The sequence below is a fragment of the Eubalaena glacialis genome, chromosome 2 (genome assembly GCF_028564815.1).
Source record: "Eubalaena glacialis isolate mEubGla1 chromosome 2, mEubGla1.1.hap2.+ XY, whole genome shotgun sequence".
Taxonomy (NCBI): domain Eukaryota; kingdom Metazoa; phylum Chordata; class Mammalia; order Artiodactyla; family Balaenidae; genus Eubalaena; species Eubalaena glacialis.
The window spans coordinates 161,252,774-161,277,918 of NC_083717.1; the positions used below are offsets into that span (position 1 = coordinate 161,252,774).

The following is a 25,145-nucleotide window of genomic DNA, read 5'->3' on the forward strand; positions in this document are numbered from 1 at the left end:
ATGGGTCGGCGCGGTGGGGTGCGGCTCGCGCGCCGGTAGGTAACCACTGCAGGGTGCGGTGCTCAGCCCAGGCGGCGAGCCGCACGTAGCAGCCTCTCGCTAGTCTACGTCCTGCGCTGCCCATCATGTCCCTGAGGAGCAGCCTCTCGCTTCTTCTCCGTACGCAAGCGCGCTCAGTCCCGAAGAAGTCCGTCCACTCCGTGGCTGTCATTGGAGCCCCATTTTCACGGGGACAGGTGAGAACTGGGACCTGGCACCTTGGTGCAGGATTCCCGCCCCCTCACCCCAGCCTGGAGAAATCGGGACCGGTGGGAAGAATGGGGAGGCGAGGAGAGGATGGGGAGAAACGAAGAGGGGACGAGGAGGTGGATTCCCGCGATTGGGCACCGGGAGAGCACGTGGGATTTTCCTCGGTAGAAGGAGGGAGGGGATGAGGGCACCCGGTTTGCCACGTGGGCAGGGGGCGGCGGGCTGGTGGGTTTCTTCGGCCTTACCCCCGAGGAGCGAGAAAGTGGTGGGTTCCCCTTGGGGTGATGGAGGAGAGGAAAGGAGGGAGAGGATGTCATGGAGGGGCTGGAAGAGGAGAAACCGACCAGAATCCCCGGTGGAAAATTGAGGGAGGAGAGGTTAAAGAGAGAGACCGAGGATTTAAGGCTCCAGGGTCCGTTCTCAGAAAGAGAATTAACTGGAAAGGAAATTGGTGCTTGCCTCTCTAGCGGCGGGAAGACGGAAGGGGCTGTTTTGTTCTCTCTTCAATGAAAGAAACCTGCAGTCGTGGAGAGGTCACTGGTGGAGAAGCCGGGGCTCGGCCCTGGCCTGCGACACGTACACCAAACAGCCAGATTCTGACTTGGCTCAGCCCCTTCCTCTGTCTTGCCTCCACTTGCCCTTCCCACAATGAGGGGCTTGGAAGGTTGATCTGAATCCAGTGATTGTTGTTTCTCCTCCTTCCCTGCAAGTGTTTGAAATGACCAGACCTCAGGTGAAAAGGATAAAAGGAAGGGCTGATGCTGTCACAGGTTTTCAGAGGGATCTGTTGGGAACTAAATATAGCATTGCAGACTTCTGTATTTTTGTGAGCTAAAGTGGTCTTATTTTCTAGTCATCTTCCCTCATATCTAACTGTGTAATTTATCTTACAGAAAAGAAAAGGAGTGGAATATGGTCCCACTGCTGTAAGAGAAGCTGGCTTGATGAAAAGGCTCTCCGATTTGGGTAAGTGGCTGGATTTTAGAAGTCTGAGGGCTGGTAACACGCCAGTTCAGAGTCTTATTCCCTTATATCCAGGAACTGCACAGCGTCAGCTGTGTATCTGGAAAGCGTTTCCCATCCTCCCTTGGATTCCACATGCAGCTTAAGATCTATGGAGGAGTCTTCAGGCAAAGTCTTCTTGCAATAAAGAGCCTGTGTGGAAGGCAAGGAGGCGGAGTGAGGCAGGGCCTGGAACAAGCTGCTAGTGACTGCAAAGTGGTGCTGAGCATGCTGGCTCTCACTCCCACTGTGCAGTCAACCTTTCCCCAAAATTCTAGCTTTCCTAACTCAGTCAGAGGTGCTTATGATTCATCCATCTATCAGTTTCCTCTCTTCAAGTCATTCATTTCCTCCTTAGGTTTAAGAATTTTCTATTACTGTAAGCAGAGCCTTAGGTCCATTTTCTCCAAACTTCCCTGATTATGAAAATCACTTGGTTTACTTGTGAGAAATAGAGATTCCTAGGCTTCTCAGTGGATGAGTCTGGTTTATTGGCTCTGAGGTAGGACCCAGACACGTGCATTTTCACAAGCACCCCAGGTAATCAAAAGTAACGTTGTAATCTTGATAGTCTTGTAATCTGGATAGTACTCTAAACGTACAGAACCAGAGGTAAATCCAACCCAAAGATAAATCCCATTTATATAGTAAAGGAAAACCTTGTTAGTAACAGGGTACCAAATTCCAACACCCTTATGGTAGGAAGGTTCTTATATCTAACCCAAATGTTTCTAGCTGCTGTTCAAGGCCATTTCCTCTATTATATTAGGGCCATTCACATATCTCTTCTGGAGTATAAAGTGCAAAAGGCATGGCAGTAGGGAACTATAGGTCCTGGAGATACTAATACAGAATCTAGGTGAACTACAAATCCCCTACCCGTGCTTGCTTTGAAACCTCCTCTGCTGATCATTGAGCCCATTCCAGGGGTGGGTTATCTCCCTCTAAAACAGGAATAATGAAGTCACCGTGTGTCTTCCATACACCTCTGGTTACATATGGATGTGGTGTCTTGATTTGAATACTCAAACCTTTTCTGTTAAATAATAAAGAGACCCAACTGAAGAAGGAACTATAATTAATCACTTTAATAATTCTCCAAGTTTACCACCAAAGATGAGAGATAAGACTTACACTTGGGCTTCCCTGGTGGCGCAGTGGTTGAGAATCTGCCTGCCAATGCAGGGGACACGGGTTCGAGCCCTGGTCTGGGAAGATCCCACATGCCGCGGAGCAGCTAGGCCCGTGAGCCACAATTACTGAGCCTGCGCGTCTGGAGCCTGTGCTCCGCAACAAGAGAGGCCGCGGTAGTGAGAGGCCCGCGCACCGCGATGAAGAGTGGCTCCCGCTTGCAACAACTAGAGAAAGCCCTCGCACAGAAACGAAGACCCAACACAGCCATAAATAAATAAATAAACAAATACTTAAAAAAAAAAAAAAAGACTTTCACTTAATGTGTCACAGGTTACCTAATGGGAGGAAGTTGTCCCCCCTCCCCCCGCTTATAAATGAAGATACTGTCCCTTTAAATCAGCTGTACACATTCTTTTTAAAAGCATAATTTTACACTGAGGGAAAGCAATTTCTGCTAATCACTATTTTTTAATACCTGGTAATCCTGCAGCTCATCTGATAAACTGAGCCTGGCTTTGCTCAAATTGCCTGCTCATTGTTCTATTCTGTCTTAAGAGACTTCTGACTAGATTCAATTGTAGCCTCTTACGCAGGGGACATTAATAATATCCAGCTGAGGCTGCTGAATGAGGGGGAAGGGAATATTTATAAGCAGCTTCTCTTACTCATGCTTTGTACACCTCCTTTCCTGCCACAGCTCCTGGTATTTTTCCACTCCAACCTGGGGACGCCATTCTCCCTAAAATTCCACTCCCTCAAATACTTCCTGTGTAAATCTCCAAGCTAAAGTGATGATGAAGCTTCAGTTTATTTGGTCTCCCCTTTAATTTTTTTCAAATAGTTTTAGTTTTACAATTTATATCCTTACCCTGTAGCTGACTGGCAGCCCGGTATCACCAGCAGTCTGAAACAGAATCTCATTGCATATTAATAAGATTGTGGCACTCAGCAGATTTCCAGCATGTGGTTTTGGCTAATCTCCAGAAATATGTTGGAGAAAAATACCAAGAGGAGTTTCAGTTGCTCTATTCTGAAACAGCACCAAATAAGCAGCATGGGTCAAATTTCAAGGGAGAGAAGACCCTTGGAAAGGTAGCTCATAAATCCCTTTGTTCCTTGCCTTCCGCTCTGATGTCACAGGCTGCTGCTGTTGCCATGGCATCAGTTATACTTCCTGTTCTCGTGAATGAATATATTTGCCTTTGTCTGGGTTTTTTTTTTCCCTTTCCCTGGGCTTAGTAAGGACACTCAATGGTTCCTCTCTCAGGTAACCACTTATTTTAGTATATAAAGAGAGCCTGAGAAAAATGAAGAAGTCGTTGCTCTGGCAAGGCTTAGGTGCGGTGCCTCTGCTCATGATTCTGGTTAGCTCTTATAGCCATGGTAATTTGCCCTTTTTTCTTCAGAAGTAGGATGAGTGTTCTGTGGGTAAGATAGTTATAAACAGTTTGATGTGTCTGTCATTGTAATTATGGTAATTTGACCCAGCTGTGGTACTGAAGCAGTGACAGCCTAAATGAACTGTATTCCCGTGACCAGCCAAGGGTCCTGGAGTTCAGGAAGCCACGTGGGAGCTATTCTGGTTCCCCTCAACTAGGCTAGGGACATTTATTCTTCTGCTCCATTTGGTGCTCCATGTGAGAGCAGAGCAGGCAACTCTGGTTGAGACCCAAGAATCTGGTCTGCTTCAGCAAGAACCAATAGAGAGCCTGAGATAGTTTAAACATAGAGGTATGAGAGCTGTTCGTTTGGAACAGATTGATGTGTGAGTGCAGGGGTCAGTATGTGCTTTCAGTGTTTGGTAGAGAACAGCAGCCATCACAAATTTAGTTTTATGATAGTGATGCTTCAGCCTGGCTCCCATCCTACCACCACACTGAAACTGCCCTGAGCAAGCTCACTGATTTGTCAGCCTCTATTTTGCTGGACCTCTCTACTGCGCAACTGACCACTTTATTCCTGAAATATTCTGTTAGTCAGGACACTACTCTCTCCTGAGCCTCCTCTCCATTGCCTGGTCCTTCCTGGACTCCTTTTTGGGATCCTCCTTCCCAGCCCTCAAATGCTCATGTCCCCAGTGTTCCACCAGCTTTGTTCTAAGTAGCCTCATCTCACTGTCACAGATGTCTCAAACTCTATAGGTTCGAAACAAAATTCATTATCTTCTCCCTCAAATCTGCTTGTCTTGCTGTCTTCCCATTGTCTGTTTCACACTATCACTCATTATCTAGTTACTCAAGTCAAACTCCAAGACCATCAGAATTCTTTTGTCGTCCCTTTTGTTCCTTACTTCTGATCACAAAGTCTTGTTGACTTCTTTTCCCCCTTCTAAATGATTAGAGTCCTTCCCATAATGGCCCTGCTCTAGTTCTGTCCTTCTCACACACAGATCTAATTTTCCAATAATGACTCTTGTCCCATTTTGCCTACCTCAGTTCATTCTTTACTGCCACCAGACTGATCTTTTTAAGACTATTTTTCTCCTTTGTTTAGTCTTTCCATGGCTTTTTACATGCATCCATGCTTCTCAGTCTTGTCATTCATATAGCATCTTTGCTGACTTGCCATATTATTTTTTTTGGTGTTTTTCTTTAAATTGGCTTTAAAGCTTTATACTTTTAAAATGTAGCCTGCCCCTACAGTAAACAATGAAATCTCAGGCTTGTGCTAGATGCATTTTTCTAATACATTTTCATTTTAATAGTTTTACATTTTGGTATTTGATCTTCAACCACTGGTCGTATGTGTTCCATGCTTAACAACCAGTAAGACAGATCCTCTATTATTTGGCCCTCTTCTACCTCTTTAGACTTCTCTCCATCCACATTCCACCTCATTTGTGTTGTAACTGGGGTTGTGGGCACTTGACCTAGGCTCCATCAACAGAAACACCCACCCTAAACCTTGTCTTGACATTCTGGAAGAAGGGGCAATAAAGAATTCATTCTGTGATGGGCAGTTGTGGCGGCAGTTCTAGCAGTAGCTTCTGTCCAGTGTCAGTGGGGTCAGCCATGCAAACTGCAGTGCTTCCTTTTCCTAGTAGTGGAGGTGACAGCAGCAGTGGTATCTTCACTGGACCAATCTGCAATGTGACTTTTGGGGCCATTATTCCTGGCAATGTGACCTTTAAACCACATTTTGGTCCTCTTAAGATGATTCTGGGAGTTACCCAAATTGAAAAAACTGCTTTTCTTTAAATTAGCTAGAAAGGTTTCGGTTGCTTGCAGCTTAAAGATCCTGACTGATAAATCAGTTTACAAATTCCAGTGAGAAATTACCATGTGGATTGGAATATGCAAAGCCCTCTCTCCCCAGGCCCTTGATAATAAATTCTTATTCTTTTGTTTGCTTTTTTTCCCCTAGTACTTGACACAATCTTTTTGTATGTTAATACAACTCATTAGGTTATGCTTTCTTTGGTCTTTTGTTAATCTAGGAGTATGTTTTAGTCCCTTTGGATTTTAGCAACTCCTTGTTCTCTTGGTGTTGATTTTTGAACTATCATGTTCCTTAATACAACTTCTGAAATAGCAGCCTAAAGCCTTTTTTTTTTTTTTTTTTTTTAATTTTTTGGTCACACCACAGGGCATGTGGGATCTTTGTTCACTGACCAGGGATCGAACCCGCGCCCCCTACATTGGAAGCGCGGAGTCTTAACCACTGGATCGCCAGGGCAGTCCCAAGCCTAAAGCTTTAATTTAAAACATCTTCAAGCTCTAGGCATGCCTGACTATAGTAAACAGACCTACCTTAATGTGTTACTGGGACTTAATTTAACTTTCAATGTTCTATATCTTAAGCATGGTGGAGGTTACAGGACTACATATATCTGCCAAAACTCATTGCACTTAAAGTGTCAATTAATATAAAGTATGCATTAAAGCTGTTTAAACATTTTCAGGTTTATTTTTTCTTAGCAGCTTTCAGTCACTAAAAACTATAGCAAGTTCATTGTTTGTATATATTCAAAAAATTTGAGCACTACTAAGCTTTAGGTACTAGGAATACAATAGTGAACAAAACAGAAATACCTGTTATCATGGAACTCTCATTCTAATGAGGGGTGGTTGGAAGCAGATATAAGTAAAACATACAGTATGTCAGATGTAATGAGCGCTATAGAATAAATGAAAGCAAGGGATGGGGAGATAGGGTAAGCACTGCAGATGTAGGTAGGAGGCCTCACTGAGAAGGGGTCATGTGAGCAGACCTTTGGGAGGTAAGGAAAGGAACCATGTGCATATCTGGGAGAAAAGCATTTCAGGAAGAGGGTAAGTGCAGTAAGTAAAGTGCAAAGACCCTGAGATAGAAAAGTGCCTGGAATGTTCAGGGAACAAAAAGCTGTTCCTGAGGTCTTGCCAGTGGTTGTCATGTGGGAAGGGGAGGGCCTTTCTACACTCTTATCTCCAGTTTTTCAAGAAAAGCCAGAAATCTGGGTTCTTACGGGAGATTTAAGAAAAATGTGATATTCATAAAATGGAGTATTGAGCCATAAAAAGGAATGAATTGCTAGTTCATGCTACAAAATGGATAAACTTTGAAACCATTATACTGAGTGAAAGAACGCAGAAGACCACATATTATATGAATCCATTTATATGAAATGTCCAGAATAGGCAAATCCATATAGAAAGTGATTAGTGGTTCCCAGGGGCTGGGGGGAGAGGGAATGGGGAGTGACCGCTAATGGGTACTGGTTTCTTTCTGGAGTGTGATAAAGCTTTTCTGGAATTAGTAATTTGCTAATGCCTTGGCAAAAGCATACATCACTGATGAACCTGAATATAGGCAAATCTATTATAGATGTTATTGGGATTTGGCAAATTTCAATATAACCATATCTTTCCTGCTTAGAAGAAGGCAGCAAAGTATTTAACTTACATTTTATATTTCAAAGTTGTTTGATACCTAATATTTACTATGTTCTAGGCACTGTGCTAGGTTCTTGCTATTATGTGATTTTTTTTTTAAACAAGTTTGGGATTATCCATGCATTTTATTATTTTTTTTTTTAATATTTGTTTATTTATTTCGTTGCGCCGGGTCTTAGTTGCAGCAGTTGGGCTCCTAAGTTGCGGCTCAAGCGCTACTTAGTTGGGGCTCACTGGCTCCTTAGTTGTGGCATGCGAACTCTTAGTTGTGGCATACATGTGGGACCTAGTTCCCTGACCAGGGATCGAACCCTGGCCCCCTGCATTGGGAGTGTGGAGTCTTATCCACTGCACCACCAGGGAAGTCCCTATTATGTGATTCTTAATCTTAAGAGCAAATTATGACACCCATTAAGATGGCTAGCATCAAAAAAACCCCAAAATAACAAGTGTTGGTGAGGATATGGAGATATCAGAACCCTTGTGCACTGTTGGTGGGAACATAAAATCATACAGGTACTGCGGAAAACAGTATGGAGTTTTCTCAAAGTTAAAAATAGTTACTAGATGATCTACAAATTCTACTCTGGGCATATATCCAAAAGAATTGAAAAGTAGGGTTTCGAAGAGATATCTGTGCACCCATATTCATAGCAGCGTTATTCACAATAGCCAAAAGGTGGAAGCAACCCAAGCGTCCATTGATGGATGAATGGATAAGCAAAATGTGGTACAAACATACAATAGAATATTAGCATTAAAAAGGAAAATGACATATGCTATAACATGGTGACCCTTGAGAACATTATGTTAAGGGATATAAGCCAGTTGCAAAAAGACATACTGTATGATTCCACTTATGAGGTACCTAGATTAGTCAAATTCATAGGGGCAAAGTAGAATGGTGGTTCAGGGACTGGGGGAAGAGGAATGGAGACAGATGGTTTAATGGGTAAAGAATTTCAGTTTTGCAAGAAAGTGTTCTGGAGATGGATGGTGGTGATGGTTATGCAACAATGTGAATGTACTTAATGCCACCTCATGGTTAAGATGGTTATTTTTATGTGTATTTTACCACAATTTAAAATTAAAAAGGAAACACTTAAAATAAGTTAGAATAGAATATTCTAAGAACAAGGAAGGTCACTTGAGGTTTTAACTTCTTAGGGACATAATGCTGTAGGCTTGAAAATTTTTTTCAACTTGTTATTTAGCACACTGTTCTATAAATAAAAGCTGAGAATGGAAAAAAGTAAAGTATGGCCTGAAGGTCATACAGTCAGCAGTAGAAGTAGTTGAGAACCTCATTTCTTACCATATACAATCTAGCCCCTCAATTGGTGCAGTCAGCTGCCTTCTCAGCTCTTACCATGGTTGAAGAAACTGAGTGGCACCATCGTAAAGGTAGGGTCTCCAACTTCTTCCAAAAATCCTGTTTCTCATGATGGCTATTTGAAATCTGTACCTATAATCGTCCTGTTTTTCCAACTCAGGTATGAACTCCCTAACTTCTAGCTCTTCTCCCCATCATCCCCCAATTAGTTGTATCGACAAAGATGCTATTACACTGTCCTCAGAGGATGAGGTATCCAGTCCTTCCTGTATTAGGTAGGTACAATTGCACGTGATAAGAGCCCCAAATAAGCGGTTTAAGAAAAATGGTTCACTCTCTAGGAAATAGTCTAGAGAGAAGTCCAGAACTGGTTTGGAGGCTCAGTTCCTTGAAGTTCAGTTCCTAGATTCTTATCTTGCTGCACTACCAGCAAGGCCTCTATCTAATGGTCCCAGATGGCTGTGGCCTCATTTCTGGCAGCAGGATGGGAAAATAAACCAACAAGCGGGCGAAGGGAGAACTTGTGCTTTCCCTTAAGGAAAGTTCCCAGGATGCTGCTGCAGGATACCTCTGCTTATCCTTTTGGCTCCAGTGGGTCACATGGCCACAGCTAGTTGGAAGGGAAGACGGTGAATTTAGTCTCTTCTAAGGGGTCGTGCCCCAGCTAAAATCCTCTGTGGAGGAAGGGAAGAGCAGATATTGGACAAGTGGCTGTGAGCCACGCCATCTCCCTGTGCTCTAGATCCCGTCCCTTCCTGGCTCCTGAGGGTTCTTGTTCCAGCACTTAGCCCTTCTCGCCCCTTGTTTCTCAGCGTCTCTCTACTAACCTGTCCCTTCAGTAAGTGCAAATCTTGCCCACCTCCCATCCCCCTCTGCCGTATGTAGCCTTCTAGCTCTTGTCCAGTTATTTTGTTTCTCTTCAGAAACAAAATAACTGGCTTCCCCACTGTCTTTTCACAGGTCAGCTTGCTATAATCAGGGGTCCTGGGCCATCATTGCAACGAAACTGGTTTTGCTGAGGTCTCTGACCTCCTACTTTTTAATATGGTGGACCCTGCAACATTCACATTCGACACTATTAACCATCTTATCTTATTGAAACTGCCACCACTCTCTTCTGATTTTAACTCTTCAGGTTCCTTTGCTAGACCCTCTGCTGCCTACCCCTTACATTTTAGTATTCCTCAGGGTTCTGTCCTTGACCCTCTGCTTTATGCTGTCTCAGTTGGCAATTTGTCCATTTCCACAGCCTTCCTGTTACCTGTATGCTGATGCCTCCAGAGCTTTATCTCCAACACTTATTCCCCCTCCCTCCCAGCTCCAAACCTGTATACCAGCCGGCTTCCATGTATCTTCTTAACTTTTTATTACAGGAGTGTTCAAACATAAGAAAAGTAGAGACGGTAACATAATGAATTTGATAGCTATCATCTAGCATCAATTATCTATACCTGGCAAGGTTTCTCACCCCACCTCCATACCTTTTGAAGCAAATCACAGACATCATTTTGTTTCATCTGCAGATATTTCATTATATGTCTTCAAAATACAAGAATGCTTTAAAACTTAACTACAATACCATTATCACACCTAAAATAAATGTCAAATACCAGTATTGTGGAAATATAATTTAAAAAAATCTCCCATCTGAGAACCTATCCACAAAGGTGGTAGAGAAGGAAAACAGTTTATTACTGAATAAGCATTAAATCGGGCGATCTGATAAAAGACTGCAAAGACAAATCTTACTCTTTTCTATAGCTAAGCAGGTGCAACACAATCCATGTTTTCGAGATTAATGACTAGTCCTCCAGTTAGAGGACTTTGATAGTTGACCTTTTGTCACATGTAGCTCATCCTAACTTTATCATGGAAATTGGAGTGATTACCGGTTAGCTGATTGGCTTTATCTGGACAGGAAACAAACTTCTCATATCTTAAAGGGGGGGGGATAGTTTTTTGGCAAATTGAAGCAAGGGGCCCACCACTCATACCCATAGAACTGGGAGGTTGGGGCCCTAGATGTTTGTATTTCAAAAAATGGTTCCCGGGCTTCCCTGGTGGCGCAGTGGTTGAGAGCCTGCCTGCCAATGCAGGGGACGTGGGTTCAAGCCCTGGTCTGGGAAGATCCCACATGCCGCGGAGCAACTGGGCCCATGAGCCACAACTACTGAGCCTGCGCGTCTGGAGCCTGTGCTCCGCAACAAGAGAGGCCCACGCACCGCGATGAAGAGTGGCCCCCACTTGCGCAACTAGAGAAAGCCCTTGCACAGAAACAAAGACCCAACACAGCTAAAAATAATAAAATTAAAAAAAAAAAAAAAAAAGACTCAGTGCTTTCACTGCTGTGGCCTGGGTTCAGTCCCTGGTCGGGGAACTAAGATCCCACACACACACACACAAAAATGGTTCCCAAGTCCTTGAGCAAACATTCCTGGGTTGTGAGGCCTATTTAGTCATTATAAAGATTACATACATGTGAAAAGGACAGAGAAAGAAATTCTGAAACACAAGGGAGGAGAGAAGTTTTTACCCTTATTTTCAACAGAGATAATTAAGTCTTTTTTCAACTTGTATCTGCCCTTACACCAGTTAACGTTCACATTGCCCGACTGATTTACACTTTTTGTGTTTATTTTTTTACAGTTTGAGTTTGGATCCAAATAAGGTCTGTACTGTTATCTCGTAAGTCCTTTATAGGTCCCTCCTGTTTTCTTCCTTCTTCCTTGCAGTTGATCTGTAGCGGAAACTAGGTCATTCGTCTGCAGAATCTCTCAGCTTGTATTTTGCAGATCACATCCCTGTGGCATCCTATGACATGTTCTTTGTCCTCTGTATTTCCTTTCTACTGGCTATTGGATCTAGATCCTTGGTCAGATTCAGGTCCAGTTTTTTTTTTCTGGCGGTTCTGCTTCGTAGGTGGTGGTATACACTTCCATCAGAAGTGATGTCATCAGCCATTGAACACTGCCTAGATTTGAGCCATTAACTTGTTTCCACGTATTATCAACAGGATAGTCTCTAACACCCCAATGTCAGAGTATCCAAAACTGAACTTACTGTCATCTCCACTCCCTTCCCCTGTGGTTTCTCATCTCTGATGGTAGCAGAGCCAGAAAGCTGGAGGGCAAACCTTTTCTCTCTCCTCCACACCCCTCTAAGTATTGCTGGAATCTTGTCAGTTCTGTCTGTCTTGTCTTTACAGCCCTCTGGGAGCTGCTCTTCTGCAGGCCAGGCCATTTTCTAGAGGCCACCAGATCACTAGATTAACAGTGCAGATTTTTTTTTTTTTTTTTGGCTGTGTTGGGTCTTCATTGCTTCGCACGGGCTTTTCTCTACTTGGCGGTGAGTGGGGGCTACCCTTCGTTGTGGTGCGCAGGCTACTCATTGCAGTGGCTTCTCGTTTCAGAGCACGGGTTCTAGGTGCGCGAGCTTCAGTAGTTGAAGCACGCTGGCTCAGTAGTTGCGGCATGCGGGACAGTGCAGATTTGATTTGTCACCTCCTGACTTGAACCTTAGTAGCTCCCTGCTGCATTTAGGACCTGGGCCCTGCCCCCTCCTCCTTCCTCATCTCTCTGCCGTCCTCCCGGATGGACCCTGGGCATTGTTCTATAGGGTTGAAGGTATGTGTTTCTGCTTGGCAAGCCTTTGCCCTTTCATTCCTGGCTAAAACCTTCAGGATTCAGGTACTGATTGTTCTGAGAAGTCCCCTTGGCTCATCCTGGGTCTGAGTCAGCACCTTCCCCTGTTCCCATCACACCCTGTGCACAGCTGCATCATCGCAGTTTGCACCGGCCTGTGCTTTCCCTGCCTGTCTTCTGACCAGGCTGTGAGCTCCCTGAAGGCTGCAACCAGGTGCACAGTCAGCACACAGTTAGCATTTGTTGAAGGACGAAATGGGGCAAAGCATCCAGGCTTTCTCCTGGAACTTCATTCACATCGTGATCCGTGGGATTTTCCCGGATCACTATTTCCTTACTCTCAAAATGGTTTGTTCCTCAGAAGCCCCCTGGTTTCCCAGATTTTAAAAATGTTTAAATTGAATAACTGTCATATATCAAATTTTAAACTCTTACAAGGTGTTGGGCTACCAGTTGATGAATTTAGTCAAGCTAAATGTTGGTAAGTGGCGATGGCTAGTTTTTGCCTCCTTTTTTGAAACATACTTATTCCAGGACCTAAGTAGCTAATGATGACTGCTTCAAGTAAGGCTGACCTCTAGTTGCTTTAGAAAGGAGTGGCATTACTCCTTTAATATCCAAAATAGCACATTCAGAGGCCTAGAACCTAAGGGGATTACTGTGGTTGGTTTAAATAATTTAATCCTTGAATAAATTTACTTGTCCCTCTCTATTAATGAACAAGCTCTCTCTTTTTTTAAAATAAGTTTTTTTAAAATTTATTTATTTTTATTTTTGGCTGCATTGGGTCTTCGTTGCTGTGTGTGGGCTCCCTCTAGCTGAAGCGAGCGGGGGCTACTCTTCGTTGCGGTGCGGGGGCTTCTCTTGTTGCGGAGCACAGGCTCTAGGCTCGTGGGCTTCAGTAGTTGCGGCATGTGGGCTCGGTAGTTGTGGCTCGCAGGCTTCAGAGTGCAGGCTCAGTAGTTGTGGCACACAGGCTTAGTTGCTCCGTGGCATGTGGGATCTTCCTGGACCAGGGCTCGAACCCATGTCCCCTGCACTGGCAGGCAGATTCTTAACCACTGCACCACCAGGGAAGTCCCCCAAGCTCTCTTAATAGTGAGGGTGTATTCCTATAATGGGTGTGGTAATGCTAGGATTTGAAGAGAAGGAAGCATCTTTTTGGCCCCCTCCTCCACCCCAAGAAGCCAGAACCACAGAATAGGAAAAGAGGTAGAAAATACCTTCTTGTGTGACCTGAGAACTGAGTCACAGCAGGGTGTGGCACTGTGGTTAGGGCTTTCAGAGAATTGGTGTTCCAAGTGAAATCGGCCATGCCTTTATATTCTTTTACAGGGAGGGTAGAAAATTTGAACTGTGTGTGACAACTGGGCTCCTTAGGAGCTATTTCGATGAGAAATCAGTGGGCCTGTGTATGTTCGCTACTTCTTACCAAAAACTCTTGTTCTTATCCAAATGACATAGTTGTATTGCAAACAAGTTTTGGGAAGTCTTAGATTACACCATCTATTGCAAAGAAAAGGGTAGGGTGGGGAGAAAAACCACAAAGATGCCTCATCTAGCTGAACTAATAATGTAACCCCTAGCACGTGTAGGCTTTTCCTTGTTATCTCATTTCAATCCTTGTAACGACTGTGTGAGGTGGGACAAACTTAGAGACTGAACTTGGTTGGAGATCTTGACTCTTCTGGGAAGTTAGGGGCCAAAGGACAGGGATTCTTTCCTTCGCGTCTGTTGTGGCCAGTTGACCCACTGTGGCCACCTCATCTCCTGTGCGCTCTGCTTTCAGCCTGGAGTAGCGTGGAATGTGGTGTCTGGTTTGTTGAGGTTCCTTGTGAAACTCACCAGGATGCTAGCCCAGGTATGGGGCAGGGAGCTACACATCTGGACTGGTTAACTGGCAGAGTTGTAGTCACTAGCCCTTTAAATCCTTTCTGGAACAAGGTGGAGCATCAAGAATTTAAAGAAGAAGAAAGATCACATATTCTGAAAAGCAATATTTTAGCCCCAGGGATTGTCGCTGTCTCTTCCCATGGTTAGATATTGGAGTAGCTTGAAGTTTTGTCAGCATGTTAACAACAGATCTTTTTCTCAGAGAAGCTTAACAGTCTTGTTCTGAACGAGGGAAAGCGGTTATGTCGCAGTGACCCGTGAAGCCACAGGAACCCTCCTCTTACCTCTGCCCCCGCCTGTGCTGGAACCAGGCTGTCAGGGTGCCGTCAGCTGACAGTCTGCCCAAGAAAGCCTGAGTTGGCTCACCATGGTCTTGGAGGTGCTTGGAGGGTTGACATGAGTTGGGTTCAGAGGGGCATACATTACTAAGCCTACCCTCAGCAAGTGGTACACTGTTCTTCGAGAAGTTCGGATGTGGCTGGAGACCCAATTAGCAGGAAACATAAATGGTGCTGCAAGTCATCTCAGTTACATGTCTTGAGCCAAACTTTTGGGCTTGTTTTGTATTGGGATTTTTTATTCAAGGATCACATTCATGCAAAGGCATCTATTAACATCACGTCTGTATCAGCTGATCTTGAGGTAAACTCCGACAGATGTTAGATGGCCATGTCTGAAGTGACTGGCCTGGATGCCCGGGGTCACCTTCCATCCTCGAGCCCCTAGTGCCACTGTCCTTGGTCTTCCTCATCCATGGTCTTCACTGCCTCTGAGAACACCTCCTGTTGAACAGGAGAACAGAGTGGGGAGGAAGCGGGTGTCGAGAGGGTTGGTTGGAGCAGTCTTATGAGGACTTTGAAGAAGTGAACTAGAACAAATAGGTGTACTTGTGTGATATGATTTCTTTCCCTGAAGCACCAAACTTATTTTGGAGGCTGGGTCTAAGGAAGCAAAGAGCTGATTCTTAGATACCCCAGGACACATGGTTCTTGAGGTTGTACAGCCTCTGGGAGTTAAATGCACTAAACAAAATTCAGACCCCTGCATCTTATTGGTGGTAGCCAAATGAGTTTACCTTATATAATAGTCTCTTCAAAGGTTATTACCCAAATCACATTTTAGGGATAAGAGAAATTCTGCTTACTTCAAATGACCTGAATTAACTGGCATTCTTTTCCTAGTTTAGACTTAGAGTAAAACTGCAACTGTTTTCAATAGGATGGTCTTCCAGGTACAACTCTGAGGTTCTAAGAATTAGCAGATGCCATCCTTTAAAATATTGGGAACTTCCTTTCTGTGGGATGAAATCTGCTGTGTACAATATTTGAGTCTATAACTTTAAGAGCCACCAGTGTTCTCTCAGCACCAAATAAGAACTCAGAGTCTTTGTTTTTCTGCATGTTTCACTGACTTGTTATTCCTGACAAATCATAAACATTCATCCTATTCAAGGACAGTTCGAAAAACTGTACACTAATAGACTCTTAGCTTTTCTCCAAGTCTAATATTCTGCCAGTGAGCTACCTGTGGCTTGGTAGACTCGCCCGTGTGTCAGCCCACCTCAAAACCCACCTCTCTTGACTTGCTGGGAGGCTTGGGAGCAGCTGCAGCTACCTGTAAGTGGAAGTCAGAGCAGCAGAGAGAATGGGCTACCCTTATGCTATCAAAATGCCTGCTCACTCATTCTTTTGTGAGTCTCTAACCAAAGAAGGATTCAGGCTTGCTCTAAACAGTTGGAGCTATTTAACTTTGCTGAATTTCTTCCTCCAAAGTGTGTGGATAATCATACCAGCAGAGGAAGTAAGGATTAGTAGCTATTGTAAAGCATCTAGCTAGCACTGTGTGGTGTGTGGAGAAAGACAGTTTTGTTCCTTTTCCTTCTTTCCTGTCACTGGCTTCTTTCAAGGATTCACTGGTGATGAGGGTCCTGAAATAGAAGTGCTGTCCACAGGCACTGCTAACGTCAGATAGGGCTGTTTGGATTTCTTCCGGTTGCATCATTCTGTGGATGCACTTGTGTTCTTGTTCCACTCCAGTGGAACCTAAGAGGTTTATCAAGGCCAAAAGTAACAACCGGGCCTAAAACATCAGAGTAGTAGTCCGTGTATTTTTATTACCAGCACTGGGGAGAGAAGCAGTGAGGTGGTGCCAGTGTATACAGAGCTTGACTTTTTCCCACTGCAAATGAAAAATGAGAGCCCTTTCCAGTTGGTACCAAATCTGTTTGATATGAGAGCTTCCTTGGAAGTTTCAGGTTTATTTCATCCTACAATGCCTTCTAAAAGAGGAAAGAGCAGCAACGAAATATTATGTCTCATCTGATTTAGACTTGCAGATGAGTTGACCTGAAGCACAAAAAGTTTGAGAAAGGGACAGCTCTCTTCAGTATGACAGATATTCCATGTTATAATGTTTGCTTTTTTCACTATTATTCCAAGATTCTTTAAAATTACTGGGACCATTTATCTTTTGAACTAGAAGAACTTGCCATTGCACTCTGCTAAGGTAATTGCTTTATCATTACTCAGTTCATCCTGCTCTTGACAAAAAATTAACCTCCCATCAGCCTCTCTACTCCTCAAAAACTGGCCTACAGGTCATAAATCATGTTCCCTATAACCTCCTTTCACTCCTTTAGCACTCATTGTCCCTAGTCCTTATTGGGAATTTAATGTGGAAATCAAAGAGCAGAGTTGGGAGTCATATAAGGTGGGCCACTCAGGGCCTCTCAAGGTATTGATCCCTTCAGGGGGTCTGGCCCTCAGCTCTGTGGGTCCAGGAACAGAAGTCTTGAAGTGTGCAGAGTTTATCAGGCTTTCAGACCCGGAGACTCGTGCTAACCATGATGTATAAGCCCAAATGCCCGTGCGTAGTTTCAGTGAGCAAGAGTCCTTCTGGCATCCACTGTCAGGAAGCCCTCTTGCTGGTATGAGGGCAACTGGGAAACTAAATGAATAAGCAGAAGGCTGTTTGGTGAGCAAGGAATCGGAACCCACCATCCAGGCTGTGAATTAAGCTGGTGATTCACTCCACAGAGTTACATGTTTAATGACCAAAATACTTTTATGAAATTCAGTCTCTCTTCCATGGCGAGTGTTGCTGTAAGACTATCAAATTCTCTTAAGTTCCCTTTTTAAGCTTTCTGCAGCTTTATTCTGATAAGTAAATAATAGCCCAGTTTGTACTGTTTTCTGTCATACTTATCTAAGTCTACATCCTAGATTCCATGACTGGACTTAGTGTTCCCCAAGTTCTATCACTTAACCACCAGCTTGATCACTTTAATTCCCATGTATTTCTTATTGGTCATGGAAGGATTAAATGAGTTAGTCTTCAAAAATTAATATTAACATTATTATTCAATTAGATTATAAACCTTTTCTAATTATACACCTAATATAAAACGCCAGTCAAGCCATGGCATCTTGCACCTAGAGATGCTGAGATAAACATGGATATGGAAGTTAAAACATCAAGTATAGGCACCGCCATTCAAATCTGTCCAGCTCAAGACTGTGTTGCAACAATGGCAAGACCTGATATTGACTTGAAAGTTAAAGCTTCATTTCTCTTAAATCTAAAGTGTCCTTCCATATTTCGAGATTTAGTAAAGTACATAGTGATGTTACTCGTGGCTTTTTTCTTTTTAAAAGATTTTAAGAAGATTTTTATAGATGTTTTATTTTTTCTCTTGGTTCTCAGTGTCTTTGGCCTGTTTTCATATTCTTCTACCTTCAGCACCTTTCCTTCTTATTTAGTCATCCAGATCTTGGTGGTGATCCCTTGGTTGGGTTTATGTTCCAGGCCATTGCTTCTCAAATCTCTACATTCTCTCAGAAGTTTGGCTTTGGATTGAGTTTGGGTTCAAGAGGTAAAGCTCAAACTGTACAATTTATATTCAAGATTGGTCTGTGCTAGTCTTAATACAAATCTTTAATACAAGTCTCCGCAAACATTCAGATGTCTATCCTGTGACCACTTGCCCCTCCCCTCAACATACCTGGATTCTAGTTTGAGAAACAGGCCCGTAAGAATACAATCTATGCTAACGTTCTGTTTGCTCAAATCCTTTGGTAGTGTTGGATTAGTTAGTCCTCACCCTAAATCCAACCATTTTATTGATATAAGTGGTTAAGATTGAAAGACTGGTACTTATACTAAAGATTAACATGTAGTGACTAATGTCGTAATTTGCTGGAATATGTGAACCCCGGGTGGGAACATATTACAGCTTACTGTCAGAATATACCACTAGTTCATTCTGTTCGTTTGTTTTAAAGAGAAGTCTGTGCCTTTACTGGCCGAACAGGCTACTCAAGGTGGATGAAGCAGGAGGAGTGGCTGGCTCTGTGCTTCATAGGCTTGTAGGTGATAGAGAACTCGCCCAGGTAGTGGCCAATCATCTTGGGCTTGGTTTCCACCTGGGTGAAGGTCTTGCACGCCCACCACCTGGGCAGGATGATCTTCAGCACCTACAGCTTCTCTGCGGGCCGTGCCCCCAGGCTGGCCCTGCCCAGGTGCTTCTGCCACAGCCGCGGGGCACTGTGCAGCTGCGGCACTGTGTCCGCGTGTCCAGTGCCTGGTCTAGGTGCTCACCAAAGCGGATGACCTTGCAGAAGGTCCGCTGCTGCTTCTGCTCCACTTCTGCCATCTTGTTGGCTCCTTGGAGAGGACTCTTTTTTTTTTTAAATTTTATTTATTTAGGCTGCGCCAGGTCTTAGTTGCAGCACGCGGGATCATCGCTGTGGCATGTGGACTCCTTAGTTGCGGCATGCATGCAGAATCTAGTTCCCCCACCAGGGATCGAACCCGGGCCCCCTGCATTGGGAGTGCGGAGTCTTACCCACTGGACCACCAGGGAAGTACCTTGGAGAGGACTCTCTAGTTCTTAAAGTGTCAGAATCAAGAGGGAATCGTTGAGATGCAAACCACAGAGTCAAGAATACACACTTCGTGGCAGACGGCCTGAATTTGGATCCTGATTCTGGCACCTAGCAACTGTGTGACCTTGGGACCTTGCTTCAGTTCCCTCAGCTATAGAATGGCATACTATAGTTGCCTAATAGGATTGTTGTGAGTCTTAAGAGTTTCTGTTGAGCAGTTGGAACAGTGTTTGGGATCTTGTAATAACTGTTAAAGCATCCTAAAATTAAGAAATATTTAGGTCCTCAGATTGGCCTTTTATTTTTTAAAAAAAGTTTGTAATGTGAAAATTCCTAAGTATGTTTCTTTGTCCTAAATTAACAATACTTAATTTTCTTAAAATCCTGCCAGTTCCTCTCGGTATTTTATTTTCACTCTGTAACTCAGGGATATCTGAGGTCTTACTAATTGCTACCAGTTTTGTGATTGTTAGGTTAAGTTAGTGAACATTTCTGGGCTTTACTTTCTAAAACCCAGCTTCTTTATCTGCAAAATGGTGTTCCTAACAGGATCTACCCCACAGGATTGCTGGGAGGACTGAGAGAATCCTGCCACTGTCATGTGACATTTTGAGTTACCATGACAATAAGTATGATGTGTACTTTGTCACAGTTGTTATTTGTGGCCCAGGCCAGTAAGAGTTGTAATAACATATATTATAATTAATCTTGTCATCCCTGTTTCTAGGCTGCCACCTTAAAGACTTCGGAGACTTGAGTTTTACTCCAGTTCCCAAAGATGATCTCTATAATAACCTGATAGTGAATCCTCGCTCAGTGGGCCTTGCCAACCAGGAACTAGCGGAGGTGGTTAGTAGAGCAGTGTCAGGTGGCTACAGCTGTGTCACCGTGGGAGGAGACCACAGGTAAGCTGGGAGCCAGGGGTGGTGGAGGGGCTGGATTGCCTCAGCCCATCAATTAGCTTCTTTGTCTCAGTTTCCTCATTTAGAGTAAAATACCCTTTCGAATTTTTAGGGTATAATGTGCACAGTATTTTCATGTCTAAGATCATGAACCACTGGAGAAAATATCACGTAGTATAAGGACAAGTTCAGAGTTAAACTAAGCGAAGTTTTTAGACAGTATGTTTCATGCTTATTTCTTGGAAAGCTTTCTTAAAACTGTCTCATGACTTTCATTTTGGTTATTTAGGAGAATTGGAGGGATCTATCGATAGGCTGAATTTGGGCTTTTTTTTTTTTTTAAAGCATTTCTGCTAATAGGTTTGTTAGAAATGCCCCACTTGGCATGTGAATACATTTTCTACCCTCCACAGTATTGTATTAGCCTCCCTAGGTGGCTAATACATTAGATCCTTCCTCTAAGTGAATCAGCATGCACTTTATTGAGCCCTGTTCTGATGAGTTCTCAAGCAGTGCTAAGGATTATGGGAAACTTGTGATCTATTAGGATTAAATGAAATAAATACACATGGAATGAAAAAAATATTGAATCCTACATCTCAGAAGGAAGAGATCAGTCTGGGCTAGAGTAGTCAGATTTCACAGGGAAGTGTGATTTGAGCTCAGTAATGAAGATTTTTTTGGTAGAAAGAAAAATGGCATTGAAGCACTAGGAATATCAAGCACTTCATACATATTCTCAGTTAATCCTCAAAATAATGCCATGAGGCAGATACAATTTTATCTAATTCACTGCTGGGTACACTGAGGGACAGAGGTTAGATAACTTACCCAAGGTCTTAGGGCCAGGAAGTAGCAGAGCTGGGACTCAAGTCCATTGTGACCTCGATGGGCAATTAAATTTTCTTCTGAGATCCAATCTAGCAACTTCCCCTGAGGTACTCAGAGAGCTTCTCAGATCACTTAACGGAACTGCAAATGCAGGTAGATTCCTCATCAGGAATAAAATTTTAAGTAGGATAAGAAATAAGTCACAGGTTCTCTACCAAAATTGATTAAATAACCCAAGGGTGGATCTCTTGTCTCTTAGCTCAGTGCTCAAAGTTCATTTATTGTCTCTCTTCTGGTCAGCGTACTATTTGGGGACTGCTTATTATTGTAATTATCATAATCCTTGGTTTTCCTTTTGTTTGTGTCTAGATTGCAGCTCTATCACTGCTCCCTGTTTCCTGTTCAGTGCTAAAACCTAGGCTGTCCGGAAGATTCTAGAAAGGAAGGGATGTGTGTATAACCTGAACAGCTGTTGAATATTTTAAAGGAAGAGGCATTTTTAGGTCACTCAGCTCCCTTTAATAGTACAACATACACTACTGCTTTAATCGTCAAACCAACTCTGACTTAAACAGGCTAAGATTATTATCCCTATCTTATAGAAAGGGAAACTGCAGTCTAGAGAGGTTAGATGACTTGCCCTATTTCACACATTTCTTCCTAGAAAGACCCCCAATATTCTGACTTAATCCAGTGCTTTTAGCGCCAGACCATGCTATCTCTCGAAAAAGTCCTATGTGGGACATGGAGCTTAAAATGCTACCTCAGGCTGTACTGATCAAGAAAGATGACTGTAGTTAGTTCCTAAGATGCTTAAGCTGCATTTCTCATCTATGTCAAATTCTTTGGTTCCTAGGAAGCTTGGGCAGCTTTCCAAGCACAATTTCATCAGCTATATTCCTACAGGTCAGACAGGACAGTTGGCTAATCCAAGCAGAGACCAAGGACAAGGAAAGCAAAACCCAGAAACACTTAATGATATTTGCATGCCATGCTAATGTATATAAGATAACATGGAAATAAACTTCTACTTTATTCAGTGATCTAATGAGGTCTTTAATTGGGTTGCCCTGTTAACTTTGATGTCTTTAAAAACTTTGACTTCTTGTTTTAGGAAATATCACATAATCTTTCTAAACAGCTGTAATACTAATTTTTATCCTTAACAAGTTAATATAACTGATTCTTTAAAAGTAATTAGATCTCCCTGGTCTCTCAAGAGGTATTAAGTAGTATTAGTGAGTTGTTACATACAGCCCTTATCATTTAACAGGATTTCATCTGTTGAACAAATATTTTGGGTCCTTTTCTGGGCCAAGGCTAATGGATCCAATTAAAGGGATTTGGGGGCAGCAATGACACCTGTCACACTACAAGGATAACCAGTTGTCAGCTTTGAATCTTTAGAGCCTTCCATTTCTCCCTGTCTCTCTCTCTCTCTCTCTCTCTCAAGGCTCATCTTTGGGAACACAGTCCCAGGGACTCTGTCTCATCCAAATCCAGCCTCAATCTAGGGCCTTGACTTTGCCCTGAGGACAAAGTCTGAGCTGTGTTGGCTGAAGATATTTGTTAGTGATGCTTGCCAAGTGGAACTTTAATATTACTGTGTTTGTTCTTTGCAGCCTGGCAATCGGTACCATTAGTGGGCACGCCCGGCACTGCCCAGACCTTTGTGTGATCTGGGTTGATGCCCATGCTGACATCAATACACCCCTCACCACTTCATCTGGAAATCTCCATGGACAGCCAGTTTCATTTCTCCTCAAAGAACTACAGGACAAGGTTAGTGGGCTGAAATGAAGAGAACGTTGAACAGCTTGCAAGGGTTATCCTGGGGCTTTGAGAGTCTAGTTCAGTAACATTTCTGTGAAGGATGGGTTTATGGTGGCTGTAGTAATGCTTACCACTCCTTCATTTGTTCATCAAACATTATTTTGGACCAGACAGTCTAGATGCTGGGGGCATAAAGATGACTAGGACATGGTCCCTGCTCTTAGGGGGGATCATAATCTCATAATAAAGGAATGTGGTGAGTGGGTAGTAACTCTAGTGATCTGATACACTTACAGCCGGAAGACTTCTTGGTAAGAACCTCCTAGGCCTCACTCTCAGACCCACTGGTCTAGAAGACAAGTAAAACCATGATTACCTCTAGGTAATCTTTTCCCAGGCTGTTCAGAAGACATGGGAGACCATGCTAGGCATAGACTAGAATCTGTGTATCCCTCCCCTCAGTGAGGGACCAAGTTACACCAGGACAGTACAAAGGTTATTCACTAGGCAGAATTCACGTTTTGGCTGTTGGGGACTTGAAACATAACCCAGTTGCCATCTCAAGAACCAATCTGTAAACAATTCAGTAGCGTGCAAAGAGATGGAAAGGCCTAATCAGCAGTATTCCTGCTATTTAGGTAAGTTAATGAGAAACCAAGGTCACCTTAAGAGAAGGTATTTTATTCTTCTTCTTCAGCTGTGTTCTTCAGCTGCCCTTCTGAATCACTTCCACTTCTATCAGTTCCTTCCCAGATCAAGTGTGTCTGCTGCTTTACCCATATACTGTGGGTAAGAGGAAAAAGCACACTGGGAAGCACACGGGGACTATCTTGATGAGACCAAGAATCCTTGATGAATCCTGTTCATTCCTCTCTTCATAGGTCCCACAACTCCCAGGATTTTCCTGGATCAAACCTTGTATCTCTTCCCCAAGTATTGTATACATTGGACTAAGAGATGTGGACCCTCCTGAACAGTAAGTTGATACATTAGAGTTGAGCTTTGGGCCTGTCCTGGCCACTAATGTTCCACTTGATGGGTTGTTTCTTGCCTTAACCTGTTGTAGGTCACTATGAAGACAACCCCCCGGGCCCCCACATTTGATTAAAAATGCTCTTTAAACTAACGCTTCCTTCCTTTATATGTCACCAGTTTTATTTTAAAGAATTATGATATCCAGTACTTTTCCATGAGAGACATAGATCGACTTGGTATCCAGAAGGTCATGGAACAGACATTCGATCTGCTGATTGGCAAGTAAGTAACTACAATGGATATCTACTTCTAGGTCCCAAAGGGAACAGGGCAGATTCTCAGTGGGCAGTACACTTTAGCCTGTCTCTTGAGGATAATGACGTTTCTTTTAAAATAAAAGCAAAACACGTACATATAAAAAAATTCAGATAATTCAGAAAGGGAGAATATGAAATATAGGTCATATTTTTCTTCTGGGGTTGGGAGGGAAAACAGCTCTCATGAATTTCTCTTTCCATTTTTAATGCTTACCTTTCGAGTGGAGAAGCATTCAACTGTCCTCTTCTTCCCAGCCTCACTACTGCTTCATCTGCAAGTTTTATATTAAGCAAATCTTGGTAGTGTAGAAAGATGGGAGATGAATACTAATCAAATGCTAGTTAAGAACATTTTCCCAGTGCTGAGTCTTCATTTCTGGGTGATTAATTGCCACCTTGGTAGTATGCCATTTCTCAAGCTGTTAGGAAGTGCAAATAATTTACTGTATAGGTGTTTGCTGTATGTTAGCTTCAGCCATTGGACACCTGGGCTAAACAAGTTAGAAGTAGGAGATGGTAAGACTGCAAACATAAACTGAGAGTTAAGTTCAGAGCTGCTGTTATTCTCTCAGAGTATAACAGCAACTGCAACTGTAACCTAGATCAATCCAACTTAAACTAGAATCTGTCAGAACCCATGTCCTATGGAAGTGAGGAATTCCCTCTATTGATAGTTCTTAATGTAAGAGGCTCTGATGCCCAGGGTAAATCAGAAATACAAATTGGAGTTAGTCTGTCTGAGGCACACAGAACAAAGGGCAAAATTATGAAGTGGTGTGTAGGCATCTAACATACTCAATAACTTCCAGAATAGGAAATCTGGAAATGTGCTATATTAACAAAGTACTAGGATTAACAGCAACAAAATCAAGGAGTTGCAACTGTAGGAAGGATGAATGTCCAAGTACAGCCCAAATGACTGTTCTTATTCTACTCCTTTCAAGAAGACAAAGGCCAATCCATCTGAGTTTCGATATTGATGCATTTGACCCTACGCTGGCTCCAGCCACAGGAACCCCTGTTGTAGGGGGACTGACCTATCGAGAAGGCATGTATATTACTGAGGAAATACACAATACAGGTAAGCAGTGATCAACCTGCTAACTACATAATATGCTGAAGCCTCTTGCCTGCCAGGGGATCTTTTCTACTATTACGTCACTGCCAACCCTGTTTTTGCTTAAACGTCTATAGCTATAAGTCATGTGGTCAGGCTAATAATGGACAGTCATTTAGAGGCATGTTAGGACCTGGCTTTATAACAAAATATGCCAAGGTAACACTGAATAAAAAATTGTCTGTCTACTTAAACATGTAATAAATACAAGAATAAACTGCCAA

The 25,145-nt window shown here is 43.1% G+C and overlaps 1 protein-coding gene across 1 annotated transcript in view; it reads left to right on the plus strand.

Moving 5' to 3' along the window:
* The window catches only part of ARG2 (arginase 2), a 27,781-nt gene continuing 2,636 nt past the window's right edge, over positions 1-25,145 (plus strand). The window contains exons 1-7 of the mRNA XM_061180951.1: positions 1-236; positions 1,143-1,215; positions 19,734-19,911; positions 22,362-22,521; positions 23,394-23,488; positions 23,665-23,769; positions 24,749-24,885. Coding sequence (XP_061036934.1) covers positions 126-236; positions 1,143-1,215; positions 19,734-19,911; positions 22,362-22,521; positions 23,394-23,488; positions 23,665-23,769; positions 24,749-24,885 — 859 coding nt within the window. The 5' untranslated portion in view covers positions 1-125. The remainder of the gene's footprint in view (positions 237-1,142; positions 1,216-19,733; positions 19,912-22,361; positions 22,522-23,393; positions 23,489-23,664; positions 23,770-24,748; positions 24,886-25,145) is intronic.